Raw genomic sequence first — 15,990 nt, forward strand, 5'->3', positions numbered from 1 at the left:
TTAAGGATCAATGTTCTTTTTTTCCGGGCGCACATTTGTACGCATGGCTCAGGAAATAATTAAAGGAAAGGAACAGCAGGACATGGTATGAAAATACTGGAAATATCCACGGATTTATTACTTCCACATAAATAAATGCAAGAATTAAATCTCACTAAGTAAATAGGTCAGTCTGTGAATCCACCGAGGTCCAAAAAAGACGTGGAAAAAAAAAGGCTAAAGCCATCAACAGCAGATAATCTTTGGTCAGAGCAACAGCCTGTAAATGTGGAAAAGCAGCTTGCAAACTTTAAAAGGCAAATGGCTTTATTTAAGCAGCCCCGTGTTAACACGCATATTTATTTAAATTTAAATCATTTTTACCAGCGAGCAGCCCAGTGTCACGCAAGCCGCTGCTCTGTCGCGTGTGTTTTGGTGTACACGGAAAGGGAAAAGCATCAAACATTCCTCTCTTTTTATAGCGATCCCACTCTCGGGCTGCTATTCTGGTATTTCATGTCCGCTGGTGAGTTTTTCAGCATGCTCTTTATTCACCTTTTGGAATATCTGCGTCTATTTACTCCCAAGGCGGATACTTTTACGCACAATTGTAAACTACTGTAATGGCAGGGTGTGGGAAGGGGTGGGGATGGAATATCCATTTTTATTGCATCACCTGTCAGCGGCGTCCAATGAGCGTCAACTGTGAGGGCATTAATTGATGAAGGTGTCTCCAGCCCGGCCCGCCTCCCTGCTCTGTCATTTTATTCGCGGCTCGGCCGTCAGTCGGAACAGCAGCTGCATTTTTAGCTCTTATCCAGTTTCTCTCCGTGTCTTGATTCTGTATCTCTCCCTCTCTTTCTCCCTCCTCCTCCGCCTCCCCACCCTCTCTCTCTCTCCCTCTCCCTCTCCCTCTCTCCCTCCCATTCTCTCTATTTTATTTCTGTGGTGGAGGCAGTGGTGCACACCTACCCCTCGTCCTACCGTCGACCAGAGGGGAGTGGAGTCGGTAGGGGGCAGGTAGCAGCAGCCCCGGCGTTGCTGGACGCGTCCGTCGCATTCCTCCACCATGCCGGACCGGGGCAAGAGGCGAGGAGTGGATGCTGCCGGCTCATTATCACGCAGAGGCCGCTCCATTTAACTCTGCATGTCAAAGTTTGCATTTTCATGACGCAGCAGCAGCAGCAGAGTGGATGGATTAAATGTATGAGCAGGATGCCTTGATCACACGACCCAGTGCCATTTACTGGTAAATCTATACCGAGAGTGACTACATGGATTAATATTTGGGGGAAAAACATGGGAGACCTGGAGTGTGGCTTTGAAGAGATGCAAGGAGTGAGATTGGGATTCCTGCTCATCAAAGGCAAGCAAATGTTTGCTTTGTCTCAGGTCTTCACCGACCTGCTGAAGAACATCCCCAGGACTACAGTGCACAAGCGCATGGATTACCTGAAGGTGAAAAAGCACCAGTGCGACCTGGACGAGCTGCGGAAGCTCAAAGCAATCAACTCTATAGCTTTCCACGCCGCTAAATGCACTCTGATATCGCGGGAGGACGTGGAGGCTCTGTATTTCTCCTGCAAGACGGAGCGGGTCCTGAAGTCCAGCAAAAGGAAAGCGAAAGCGGCGCGTCCCCCCGGGGGCGAGGACGCGTCCCCGGGGCTCTGCGGCGCCGAACCGCAACTGTGGAGGGAAAAAGTTTGGTTTAGTTTGCACGGCGTCCCGGAGTCTCTGACTGTGCAGCACAACAAACCCGGCAGGAAGAGAGACCTGACTCCTGCATCATGCCTCCCCGACTCAAACAAACTACCTCAATTTTACCACAAAGCGCACGCACGGGATTTCCGCCTGGCCACCAAGTCCAGTCACAAACACTTTAAAAACTATGAAACAGACAAGTTGACGGGGAACCGCGTCGCTTTGAGCCAAAGGCACTCGTTTTTCCGGAGCCGGCACCAGCCGGTGGTGCTGCATCAGTCGGCCATCGCGGCTCCGTCCCGGCTGCGCTCCGGAGAGCTGCTGCACAGGCGGAGGAGGAGGAGCAGACACCCGGCCCTGCTGCTCTTCCAGCCCAAGTCCCCTTCCTTCGGGGCGTTCCACGTCAGTCCGGACCTGTACCTGGACCCCCGGCCGCAGCAGCACCACCACCACCACCACCATCACCACCATCACCACCACCACCAGCCCGGCCTGCCCGAGAGCTGCAGCAGCGACACCGAGTCATGCAGCTCCTACTCCGACCGCGCATACCCGGACTCCGACTTCGGCTCCGGCTTCTCCACCAGCAGCAACTCGGCCAGCTCCGAGGACGAGGAGGAGGAGGAGGAGGAGGAGGAGGAAGAGGAGGATGAAGATGACAGCGAGAGTTCAGAGGTCAGCTCGGAGGAGGAGGAGGAGGAAGAGGAGGAAAGCTCCTCTCAGTCCGACTCCAGCTCGGTGTCGAGCCGGGTTTCGGTCCAGAGCATCAGGTTCAGACGCCTCTCCTCCGGTAAAGCCCCCCTGGTCCTGCAGCCCACCTTTCACTACAACCACCAGCAGCAGCAGCAGCAGCAGCAGCAGCAGCAGCAGCAGGGCAAACACAACAGGACAGCCAGTCATGTTTCTGACTCACAAACAGGGGACAATAGACCGGACCAACGTCAGAAATGTGACTACTTATGCAGTGATATTAGCGGGGACTTAGGATGCTTGCAGCCACCAAAATTAAACCCCACCAACGTGGGGGAGAGCTTTTTCCCGGAGCCAACAAAGGAGCAGTTCTGTGAGCGTGATCCCAGCAGGGTTGACCCCGAGGAGCCGGTCCCTTGTGCGGGACAGGACCGGCGCAAGGCCGCGCACTCCCGCAGGAACCCGCAGCCCACCAAGTGCCTATCCGGACTCCTGAGCGCGCAGTGCGAGCCAAGCAAACTCCCAAAGTGTGTTGACAAAAGGGAGGCGAAGTCTGCCAACCTAAAACTGCCCACTCCAACGAAGAAAATAAAGACCGAGTCGGATGAGCCCCCTGTGACCGCAGCAGCCCCCCACTTGGAGAGTGCCAGGACGGCCGGGACGCCACCTTTCAACCTCCACAATGTGAAAGTTAAACTGGAGGAAAGCTGTGATGAATATGAATACCAGAGCCAGGGATCTGTAGTCAAATGTAAAAGAGATAAGACGGAGAGCGGTAATGGCCAGTATCCCAGCGGAGCCATCAAACAGCTAGGAGAGTTTCTCAAAAGTGGGATTAAAGTCGCAGAGAAAAGCCTTGATGTGGCCCCCGGGTCCCCCTGCGGTCCCCAGGAATGCAGGAGCAGCCGGGACACCCCGTGCGTGGACGAGGGGGAGCACGGGAACAAAAACTGCAGGGCTACGTTGCAGGGAAATAATAAGAAAAGCAGGGTTTCCAGGACGCACGCTAAACAAAGCGCGCCCAGGCTCAACAAAGCTGCCTCATCTTCTTCATCTTCTTCTTCTCCTCGTCCCGCCGGCTGCGAGGAGTCATCCACGGAGGATTTACCGAGCAGACGCAAACGCAGCGGCGCCGGCACCGTAGCATCCCCTTCCCCGGCAAAAACGCCTTTCAGCCTCATGGCAAATTTCCCATCCCCGCCGTCGCTGGTCGTTGGCAGCGACGGGGATTTGTGTCCTGCTTACTCCCTGAACTCACTGAGGGGCCCCGGGCCTCCCCCTCCGACCCACCCCGTGTGGAGGTGGCAGCCTGGCGGCCACATTCTCCCTCCCCCATTGCACGCTCAGAGAACTAGGAAATACTGAGTTTGTTATAAGGAAGAAAACAAGCCCCCACCGTGACCACCTCTCCAACACAACCGTTGTCTTAACGCGAGCGCACACTGCTCGCAATAACGCCTGCAAAGCGCGCATTTCCCTTTTCTCCACTTAATTTTTTTCTTTTCCTTTTAAATCTCTTAAAGGATTTACATTCCGCTTTTGTTTTGAAGTTTGATCGAGGAAAAGCCACAAGATCCAACCTGGAGCCTCCGAGAATGCCTGCAGGACTGTGAGACACAGATCGTGGATTTACGCTTACAAAAAAAACTCCTGTTTTGAAATAAGCTATCAATCCTAAGCAATATATGTTGCTCCCCAGTATCGAGCCTGCTTGACTGTTTTTTGAATTCGTTAGTTTCTTATTGTTTTTTTTTTTCTATACTACGCTCGACCTGTTGGATTGTACTATGCCAGGGATTCAATGGTTTGTGCTTTGTCTGAAAGAGGAAAAGGGTTAAAATCACAACATTCTTTACAACGAGGCTGATTTAATATGTCAGGGATTGTCTGATTCTTTAAAAATCAGGACGATAATAACAAGCAGGGTTCCCCATTTTGTGCCACCTGGATTATTTAATGCATCAGCCTTTTTTCATGACTATTTGGTCAAAAGTGCTAAAATGTGCCGTTTCAGAGAATTATTAAAAAACGATTTGTTACATTTCTGCATACAACTTCACAGCTGGGTTCTGCAGGATTTTTTTATCCTCGCGATCGTGGGTTTCTTGGGGTGCTTGTGATCTGTTTTTCAGTCTTGTTGTTATCTCTCCGGAGTATTTCCTGGTTTGCAAATGTGTATTAATACTACAGAGACGGAACACGGGCCTCATGTACCGACAATCAAAAAGAGAGGATGGCTCGCACTGTGCCCCAAAGTCTCATGATGATAGTTTTGTGTCCCATTATTTATATATATATATATATATATATATATATATATATATATATATATATATATATATATATATATATATATATATATATATATATATATATATATATATATATATATATATATATATATATATATATATATATATATATATATATATATATATATATATATATATATATATATAATGTATGTATGTTTTGAGCACACAAATGTGTCAGGAAAATGTAGAACACAGACATAATGACGATGTCCACGATGGGGTGTGATTTGTTAAGAGTGGAGGGGTGGGGAGGGTGGGTGTGGGAACCAAATCAGCATCAAAAGTGCATAACACAACTTGTGACCACTTCTGGATGGAGACAACACAACAAAGCACAAGAGACAAGCTGGGAAGCATTGCACTTTGATACAGTTTTGCGGCTTGTTTCAGCTTTGGGGACTCGAATGCGTCTGGGAGGTGCAAGATGGGTTGTTTAACGTGGATGCAGACACAAAGGCCAAACTGTGTGCATTTGGTTGTGGTTTTCAATATTTTGGATCCATCTAATTTCCTTTCATTTCAAACGTGGTCAAATTTTTCTTATTCTTAACTTTAAGGGGGAAAATAGTCAGTGATTTGTGATTGTTGGCTACCTCCTCCGAAATTCCCACAATACAATCAGGATTTCTGAACTGTTGTTTTTGTGCATTTACCAATGCGCCGTGAATGTATCGTTTTGAACATGGCCGCTCAGTGTCGTACCCCTGACGTGTTTCATGTAGCCTCTTACTTCGACTTGAGTGTACATACTTTTAAATGAAGGGCTTCAAGTTCCACCTCCGTGTAAGTATTTTAAGTAAATGTGTCCATGTTAATGGCAGTGCAGGAGGTGCTCTGCTAATTGGCATGCCTTTCTGTGCGCCACAAAGAGCGGCCCGGCAGCTTAAGGCGAGCCAGATCACAACAAACTCAAAGCCCCTGAATGATGTCAGCCTCCTCCATAAGCGCAGCAAAGTGCATCCATTCAGACGACCGTGGACACTATTTGGCAGGTGGTTGTTTTAAAATTGAAAGAGAGGGAGAGAGAGAGAGAAAGAAATGTGTAAGGAATTGTGTTCCTCTCTGCCCGCACCAGTGTGGTTACACATGGCCAATGTTTAGCCGTGTGGTTGAAGCGCCACCCTGCAGCCACGAAGCCCCGACTCACCATGGGCCTTATTTCTGAGGCTGCGGAGCGACAGCTCAAACTTGAACTTATATAGGTTATTCTCAGTCTGCAAGCTGGCTGGCTTTTCACGCTATGGCACAAGCTCGTGTATGAGCAGACTAGCAGTAAAAGAAGAAAAAAAAAATACTGATGGGGGGGTGGTGGGGTGGTGGGGGTATACTGGGTGGAGATGGGGGAGTAGCTGTGTTGCAAGAACGAAGCTTTCAACCCTTAATCCGCATGTCAAAAGCAAGGGCTGCACGGCATAGGAAGGAGAGGGATAGCCTGGAACCAAATGCGCCACGGCTTCGCCTCCCTGACGCACCCGCGCCTCTTCTCACGCAGCGATCACAATAATGCACTGCGGAGGGACGGAGATGGTGCTGATAGCCTGTTGAGAAGGCCTTTCCATAGTTAAGACAAATAGCCCTCCGACGGTGACGCTATCAATGTAAACAATTGCATCGTGGAGCAGATAGAAAGTGAGCGCCCCCTCCACCACCACCACCACCCTGCTCCTCTCATTCATCCATTCACTTCGCTTTTTTTGATAAAAAATACTTGAGGTCAGGTTTTTGACATGGAATTTGAAGTCACTGGTTGTTTATATGAAACTGAATATTTATTTTTGTGAATTTTATGGGGTTTGTTGTATATTGATTTTTTTTTGGTGTGAATATATATTAGAACTGCACTCGAAATGGAAACTTGAATGGCGGATTTCTGAAGCACTTTCCCTTTCTTTTTTTAATTATGGAACATTCATTAAACCGGATTGAGTGTAATTATCGGGCTATTTCTCTTTCTTTTATGAGTTGTTTTTCTTGTGAAGGGATGGGAGTGAAAAGATTTCTCGATGGAATAAAATGACTAGCTTTATGTGCCTTAAAAAAATACAAATATGTAATTACCATGGAGCGCAGCTGCTTTCATGGCATCTTGAACTATCATGTCATAAAATGTCTTTAGCCTTTCAATTTTCTAATTCTAGCAATTTCATAGATGTTTGAGGGGATCCTCAATTAAATGGCAGATAAGTAGTTTGTCCTTAGGCAAAAAGATTTAAGGTCTGAAAGCAAAGAGCTCTTAAACAGACCTACATTAGTGCTTATCCATACAGTAGGCAGTTTAACAAATGAACCTGTAATGACTAAGGGCATATTTCCTTCATACAAGGCCAAATGTAGTCTCTTTGAGTTTGCATCAAGCTCTAAAATATTGAGGGATTCCCTCCTCGGTGTGGGAAGAAGTGGTAGGCCTCCAGAGCATGCAATAATAACAAGAGGCAAACCGCAGCCATTTACGCATGCAGCATTTCCAACCACTGCACGTGAGGTGATGCAGAAGCAAAGAGAAATTCCAGTAAAATCTTGCTGGTAAGATAAACTAATCAGCTCTCCTGCAAGGACGCAGACTCATTAAACAACAGCGCACAAAACAAACAGCGTTGCAGCTTACGCGTATTTGCATGACGCCTTTGAGTAGAAATGACCAACATACTTGATAAACCAGCACTATACTCCCTCCCTTAAACAAACAACAGAGCCCCTGCAAAACAGCGGAGGTGAATAAAGGGTGAAGTCCCTAACACTGATCCCACGTGGGGTAAAATGCAGTTCACAACCACACAGATACATCTCCTAAAATAACCATGCAGCCATATGTCTACAACAACAACAACAACAGAAAAGTTAGGTCCGGAATTGACCCTTTGCTCAGTCCAGCACGTATTGAAGCGATGTTAGGGAGTAATGAGACTCTGTGGAGTAGGATCGAGGCCAGAGCCCCTGGTTGATAAGAGGAAGCGGGGCTTGCAGGTTGTCTGGCCCCGGCTTAGCGGCGGCTGCTGCGGAGCCTGCAGGGGCCATGCTGGCACTGGAGACCAGCCATTATACTGCTGCTGGCGGTGCAGGGTTAAATTCCTCTGCGGATTGGGAACCAGCAGACTGTAACTTCTATAGAATAACAATAGAAGGAATATATAAGGAAAAAAAAAGAGTATCAGCTAATTAAAGGTTTCATTCAAAAAAAAAAAAAAAAAAAAAAAACATACGCACACACACAAAACTTTTCCTAAAGGCTGAGCAATGACACGCTAAAAATGTTTGCCACTGACTGGCTGTTTGGGAAACAGAGTTATTGTTAATGCTGACAGACACAGTTCGTGTTGGACTCAGCACTTTACATTGATCTTTGAGACAATTAAATACACGAAGGCTGGTAAAAACTGTCAGATCGTTTATATGTGGAATCCCACGCGTAACATTTGGATGTGAAATATATAAATAAATAAAAAATAATAAACAAAACAACCACTTCTGACGTTTGGCAGCAACTTAAAAAAAGAAAAACAACAACAAAAAAAAACACCGCACGTTGATCTCTTTGTCATTCTGTGAATTTGTGAGAGAGAGTATCAGAGCAGAGGAAACCCCCTTTCTCACACACACACACACACACACACACACACACACACACACACACACACACACACACACACACACACACACACACACACACACACACACACACACACACACACACACACACACCTCAGGAGCTTCTTTGCGTGCATGAACCAACGTTGCTTTAGCTGCAAACTTCAGTGAAGCCCACAATGTGCGTGGCACGCTCTTTTCCCTCCGCGACCTGAGAGCTGCGGGCTTTACAATAACATAAGCTATAAAGTTAAACCAATGATGCAACACTGCAACCACAAATTCCAACAATTTACCGCTATGCTTGATAAGGTAAATCTCACAGAATGAATGCAATAAAATATATGATCACATGTGTACGTTTTCAATGTAACACTTCAATGAGGAGTATTTGTATAGGCACGCTCTGATTGCATGTGTTTTGTCTGACAGGAAAACCCCAAATAGTCTCCGTTTGTAAGATATAAAAATAGTGCCACGCCGCTTTTGTGGCAGTTGGGGAAATGTGGCAACGTTTATAAAGGAAGATAAATGTTTGGAACCCAATTGTTGGCTTAGTGTAAAGTTTTGGGGGATTTATTTCGAACCTGCTGCACTTTCCGTACGACCGACGCGTCCTAAAGTGTGTTCTACTGCGATCTGCGTGGATTATGAAAGAGTATTAGCCTACCGAGGCAAGGGTGTGAATTATAAGTATTTATATAAAATCGCCGTATAGGACCAGCCTAAAACAGGTCTTGAATGTATTGATGAAAAAAAACACACCCATGAAATTATCTCAATTCTCATACAAATCGCTCACTCATGGGTTTAAACGCAATGACTGAATGTGTCGTGTCCTATAAATGACCTTAGAGGACATGTTTGGATTTTTGGTGAAAGACCAAAATTTATCCTAACAAGGCTGATAATGGCTTCTCCACACGTAGAAAATGAACTCAGAGCTTTTCCCCTCTTTAATGTTAATTTATGCAAGTCAAGTCTGGGGTACAGTGAGAGCTAAATCAATAATAATATTAATAATAAAAATATCTGGTTGGTAAAAACGTGTTTAAATATAAAAACTGAAATTTACATCTAGGACTTTTATTTGTAGGTCAGTCATTGTTTCCTATATTTAAATTTGAGGTTATAGGCGAATATTTAACAGACAAATCATGCTCACACACCTAAATTAATATTTAGATTTAAAATGTAACCCACGACACATGCTAATCAAAACATACAAATTATCTTTTACTAAATTTTAGATTATGTTCTCATAATTTCAGAACCTCGTTTTGCTTCATTTTCCACCATTTCCTGCGTGGTTTTAAAGCCGAGCAGGCTGTGCCGCGTCCGCTCCTCTGATATTCCCCTCCACGACGCTCCCAGGCTCAGCCCGCCTCGCCGCGGGGAAACAGCGCTGCCCTGCCGGCTCTCTGCCGGCTCTCTCCCCGGCGAGGACCCGGGGGTCACGGGGAGGGGAGCTGGGGCGAGCAGATGGAAAGTGCGCTGCTGCTGCCAGTCCTCGTTTCAAACAATCACAATCAAATGCCATATGGTGAATTTTCAAATAATTTTGAATGGCATTTTCCCAAACACAACATAAACATGGAAAAATATTTTAAAATTTCTAAATGGTTAAGAGGAGTGTGTGTAGCTGGACTTGGACTCTACGTTAAATCCTAACCCTTCTAACCCAAATTACAAAATATTGTTATTTTTATTATCGATTGCCGGTAAATAATGAAAAATTCCTCCTATTTAAATAACTAACCCTACAACAGTGAGTCCAAGTGAGCAGATTTCTGTGGTCCCTGCAGGCTGAGGGGGGTGTTGGGGTGTTGGGGTGTTGGGGTTGGGGGCGACCCAGCGCCAGAGGGCTTGTGCCCGGTCATGGAGCTCAACTTCATTTGTAAAGGCTTTTCTTGCGCCAGGAGAGAGCCAGATGTATATCCTTAAGTTGAATGCAGCGTGAGGAGCGGAGCGACTTTTAACATACATTTCAATCAGTTATCAACACTGCTGCTTCAGTGACGTTTGAGCGACGAAGAGAGCATCGGCCTGGAAGGACCCCGGACCAAGCTGCAGCTCAGCAGAAGCGAGGAGAGCTCTTACCTGGTGGATGGATTCTTCCACACACCAACATAAGAAAATAATTGTAATTAAAAGAAAATTAACTTCTATTAGGATCATGAAGTATATCTTATAGACTTATATTCTCACACCTTTTACATGGAGCTTTTAAATACCCCTCCTGGAGAGTACTTGGCATTATTCTAACATAAAATGAAGCACAAAACATCCGTGAGAAAAGAATGTCAGTGGAATTTGTCTCATGATTAAGGCCCAGTGTTATGAGTCTATTTATTTTGAAGTATTTTCTTTGTTGGAAACCAGAAAGTTCCTGCTTGAAAAAAAATATTACCCTAAAATTAAGTAAGATTTTTACAACACTTTACCAGCCTTTTGAATAAAAGCTGTTTAGAGCTTGACTTAGCTCCAATTTAATACATTGCTTTAAAAATTGGCTAGGTTCCCTTTTAGGTAAACAGAAACAATTTGTATAATTTGATTTGTATAATTTGTCTCATAAATTGAGCAAAATTTCCCATGTTTTTAAATCTACAATGGTATTTCCCATGCCAAAGTGTCAGGTCAGTTGAGAACATCACACATTATAGAGGGATTTGAACATGGCCACAAGCAGCAGGGACCTTTGACCCCCTCATACCAGGGACTCATAAGAGAGGGAGTCCTGCCTTAAAGGGCTGAATAAAAGCCACTGACTCACAATCAAACACACACTGGCACAAATGTGCACACAAAGTTTTAATATGACTAAGACACTGATACAAAATTATGTGAATTTTCCACCACTGGTCCACATGCATACAGGGCACAGCGTGCCACCTATTGATTAGCATGTCAGCACCGCTGCCTCTCGCCTGAATCCACAGAAACTCTCACCTAGAAGCCTCTTTGTTGAGAATAAGCTGAAAAACACAGCCTTTTGGCTTGCTGCACGGCACGGGAGCCAAAACGTGTCAAATCAGATCTGAGTTGATGAGTTTGCGCCCTTTCTTCTTAAAGTGAGGATTTTTCTGGGTTTTCTTTCTAATAAACGGAATTAGAAATGAATTTAACAGGACACTTGTTGGGCGCTTTTATAATCTTCCAGATAAAATTTCAGCCAACAATGTGAAAGCATAAGACTTGGTCAAATAGTTGAAATAACAATTTTTCTAGTTTCCAAGGAATTCAATTGGTGTGTTCAAGTCAAAATGAAAGGAAAATTGTTGAGCACTTATACAAAAAATGTATACACATACTGCAATACACAAACCAGCATTAATTAACAAATTATGTTTATGCATGTGCTACTTTATCTCATATAGGTTTGTTGAAAGTTTTTTGAGTCTTTAATCTTTTTCAGTGTTTTCACTTGGATAACCACTTTTTTCCCCTACTTCACATAACTAAACTGACCTTTTATTTACCAGAAGTGTGCGATATGCAACATTGTGGAGTTTACAACATGGATAGTTTCAATGTAATCTGTATAGCTTACTTGTTGTTACGTTTTTACTCAGGGTTTCAGTTTTGTTGTTGTTGTTTCTTTTTATCTTGGCCAATGGTCTCCATGCACTGTTGTTATAAAAATCTTACCAAAGCTAATTTTCTGAATGTTGTTTTCCTTTGGTCAATCGCATGACCCAGCCCTGATAAGATCTGCCTGCTACACTGGATCCTCGTTTTTAATTTGGCCTGAATCAGGCTTGTTTGGAGTGTAATCTGATCTTTCTTCTCTCTCCTGGAGGAAAACAGAACACAGGGTGCCGACAAGCAGCTTTTAAATAAGGATGTTTAACTTGTATGCTGCCCAGGGGACTCAAACGCGTAACACCGAGCTTCCTCATAAGAGCGCAGTGCAGATCTTAATAAAGCAACTGGATCTGATAAACCCGGGCGAGCAAATGGGTTTATTTAACCGTCAACGCACTGTTTTTTCATGTATTTATTTATTTATTTTCTTTATAAGATTGTAACGGCCTATTAGCTAATGAGCTAAGTGGTTCATACCTAATTTATGTGCCTGTCACCGCTGGCTTTTATCAAAAATATATCCGTCTCACTGCATGTGTTATGTCGATGATGTTCTGTAATTGTATCCGTTATCTCCGAAGTTGTGCGTCATTGCATTAATGAATGCATGGACCAGGGCAGCCTGCATTTGGAAGCACATAACAACCTGGTGGCTTATTCTGCGCCGAAGACTCTTAAATGTCTCTTCAAGGAGCAGCACACAAAGAGAAGAATCAGGTAGTATTCTTCATCTGCGGAGGATCATCCGAAGAGCTTTGTCAGCCTAATGCGCTTTATTGGCTGACGTGTTAATCAGTTTGCGCAGAAGTCTCCCATTGATTAATTGGCACATAAATGTTTTACTTCATTAAGCAAATAATTCATGACACATATAGTATCACATAGAAATCATATGACTATACTTTGGTGTCTTCTTATGATATAGAATATTAATGATGACACCTGTCCCTGGGCCTGACTACACCAAAACAATTTCAATTGTATAGTTTAAATATTCTGGTACAGTCATATGAAAATAAAATAATGGTAAGTGACTTAATGGCCAGAGGGAAGACCAACGTTGAACATGCAGTGCCATGAAGTTGTTAATTTGCCTTTTCACATGACTAAAGTCCACTCCAACCTGACAGAAAGATGCACTCGAATACATCTACTGTAGCTTCAGCTGCTAGTGCAGGTGTTTATTTATTTCTGTCTCTCAGAGATGATATGGAGAAACGTCACTGCACGCTTTTTAAGTGCTGTGGCTGCCACGAGTCAGAAATTAGAAGACCGATTGACATTTTTATATCAGGCCATGGGATCTTAGACTAATTAATTAAAATAGGACGAGAACAGTCAGAGGATTGTCTTGGACTTGTGTTCCTTATGGAAATCTAAACATGGTCCTAAAAATAATGGTTACAAGGTGAAAATTGGTCAGAAGTCCAGCTTAATGATCAGAAAACGTTTGTCTGTTTTAGTTGAGAAAAATGAAATGAAATAATTGAGCAACGTGGACCATAATTCTTCAGTTCAAAAGGGTTTTTTTTTCTGTCGTGTTCCAGTCTCTATTTGAATTATGCAAATGAAACTGGTGAGGTGACTGGAGATGTGTTTTTTTGTTGGGTTTTTGTTGTTGTTTTTTTTGCTTCATCACACCATGTGAGTCATTAATATTTACTTGCAGCATCGCTCCAGCTCACGTGGGCTCGCAGCCTGGGGTCTGAGCTGTTTTCTCCCGCGGACTCCGTGTCCTGGTTGGAGAGCATGCAGGAGGCTGCAGGCTGCATTCTGCAGGCTGCAGGCTGCATGCTGGCTGCATGCTGGCTGCAGCGGCTGCAGGCGCTTACATAACGATTCGCATGTTTATCTCCGTTACGCAGCGCCAGAGCGCAGGACTGGCTGCTCCTTTCCAAAGATTTCGTTCACTCGATCACTTGTTAATTGCTTCACGGCGTGCACATGCCGAAAACAGAACATGCGCCTATCGAAAGGGGGAAGTTAGTGGAGCCTCGTGGCCTGGAGCGGGTTTTTACGCTTCGTTAAGACCTCTCCGTTTCTTGCTGATGATTATGGCTTGATTAGAAAATGTGTCTCAAATGTGAGATCCGGGAAACTCCGAGGTCTTTGGAGAGGCTCCAGGGGGTTCCGCAGCATATGTACGCTGCTTTCACTATAAACTAATTAACATACACAGTCTTAGTTGCTATTAGGACACTAAATATATCTTTAATTAGCGTGGATGGGCTATTAACCAATAAAGCGTATCCGATATTAAATATAAAAGCTAATTAAAAAAATTATCTCACAATTTATGCCTTATGAGATAATACAACATTGATTTGTTTTAATGTGATCACGTGGTGCCCTTAGTGTGTGCATTTTTAAAGCGAAAAAAACCTTTGAGGACCCCTGGGTGATGGAGGCGAAACGAAATCCGCGAAAATATTGCTGGGGTATAAATCGAATAGAGAAAATGTAGTTGATTCCCCCCGTTGTGCCTCACTCCAGATCATTGGGTTGTGGAGATCCTCCTCTGGCGATGCGGTGGTCTCACAGCGCCCCCTGCCGGCCGCGGGGGGAGACGCTCACCGCTCTTAAAGGGGAGGTCTGGAAATCCGGAAGAGCTTTTAAGGTGGACCGGGGGAGTTCTCTGCGCGATGCGGGTACGTGTTACTCAGCAAAGGGGCTCACAGGACGAGCTGGACCCAGATGGATGACCCGAAGCGGTCCTGTTGCGTATTTGGGCAACTACAAACAATAAAATCACGATTTAACTCTAGAAATAAAAGCATAGAGAGGAAACTCAGTGTCACGGTAGAGCTGAACAGTCTTTGATTGGAATAATAATAATAATTAAATAAATGAGCACAAAACTAGCACTGCAGGTGAGATTTTGTTTTTCAGCTGTATTTAAAAAGTTCGCATTTTTAAGATTTTATTTGAATGACGCAAGCAAGATGCGAGCCAGACGCAGAAAGAAAAAAACAGCACGAGACACAACTCAGTCCAAACTCAGCTGAACTGGTTGTTTTACCACGTTTCCACTGCCAATCAACACATTCAAAGTCAAACTAAAATGAAATGGTCATTAAGAATAATATTTGTTAATTTTTTATTCCCTCTCATGTTCTTTCCTCGTCATCGCTGATACATTTTCAATTGAGTCATCTGGCAATTGGTTTCTATTGTAATTCGGCCCCAGCATAAAAGCGGTCATTATTGTTTTACTGTTAGATTTGGTCGAACTATCATTTTTTATTTTTATTTTTTATTTAAAGAAGAAACGATTCGCTCTCCCATCTGCGGGTTTAAACTGTTTATTGATGACACAGTCAGTCCAAAGTCTGATTTTCCAGGTGCAGCTGTACACTTTAAATAACCGGTCCAATTAAACTGCTACTTGCCATTTCCTTCATACACCTTTGCCTGAAACACGTAGGCTTTGGTGGCGAGATCAGCACGGTTCATTTTCACCCAACAACATTTTGGTCCTTTAATGCTGAGAGGTGGCTACGCAGGCTGCACGGGGGGACACAGATTAGGAGGCACACCTTCTCTTCTTTCCTTCTCTCCTCCTTCCTTCTGTCCTGCATGTTGTCACGTGGCTGGGTATATTCTCCCCGAGGAGACCCTATTATTTCAGAGTATTTGATATAACAATCAGCGGTTCTGCCCTCGGTGGAGGCCTTTGTTGCTTTATTTTTCCACCCAAACCCTCCAATTAAATTTGACGCGTATTTGACAGGTGACCATTGTAACCGGGGTTTTCAATGAAGTGGAGGCACGGAAGACACAAGTTAAAGCATTTAAATATAATATTTGATTTGATCTAATATTTCACATTACTGACTTGAGTGAATAGAGACACGTGTCAATACTCAATAGATGCAATAACACTCTAACTCGGCCCTGGATCATGTATGTGTTCGACTGTCACATATGTGTTGTGAGATATTTTACTGTCTCACATTAATTAGTTTTTAATTTTTCAGTTTGACCCCAGAGCAATGAAATCAGCCTCCTCCTCTGCTTCCGCCATCATTTGCATACAGTACCCTACTATATCCTTACCTGCACACCTTGCATGCATTGCTTCTCCTCTCCTGCATCCGACTGTCCGGTCCAGTTGCGGCCTCTGTCCGGAGTC

At 44.3% G+C, this 15,990-nt stretch overlaps 1 protein-coding gene across 1 annotated transcript; it reads left to right on the forward strand.

Annotated features, from left to right (window-relative positions):
* The first annotated feature begins 778 nt into the window (after nucleotides 1-778).
* skida1 (SKI/DACH domain containing 1) lies at nucleotides 779-4,646 on the forward strand. Its single transcript, XM_061713319.1, has one exon. It carries the CDS (start codon nucleotides 1,279-1,281, stop codon nucleotides 3,733-3,735), a length of 2,457 nt encoding a protein of 818 aa, XP_061569303.1. The 5' UTR covers nucleotides 779-1,278; the 3' UTR covers nucleotides 3,736-4,646.
* The last annotated feature ends 11,344 nt before the right edge of the window (nucleotides 4,647-15,990 follow it).

Source organism: Cololabis saira, chromosome 22, assembly GCF_033807715.1.
Source record: "Cololabis saira isolate AMF1-May2022 chromosome 22, fColSai1.1, whole genome shotgun sequence".
Taxonomy (NCBI): domain Eukaryota; kingdom Metazoa; phylum Chordata; class Actinopteri; order Beloniformes; family Belonidae; genus Cololabis; species Cololabis saira.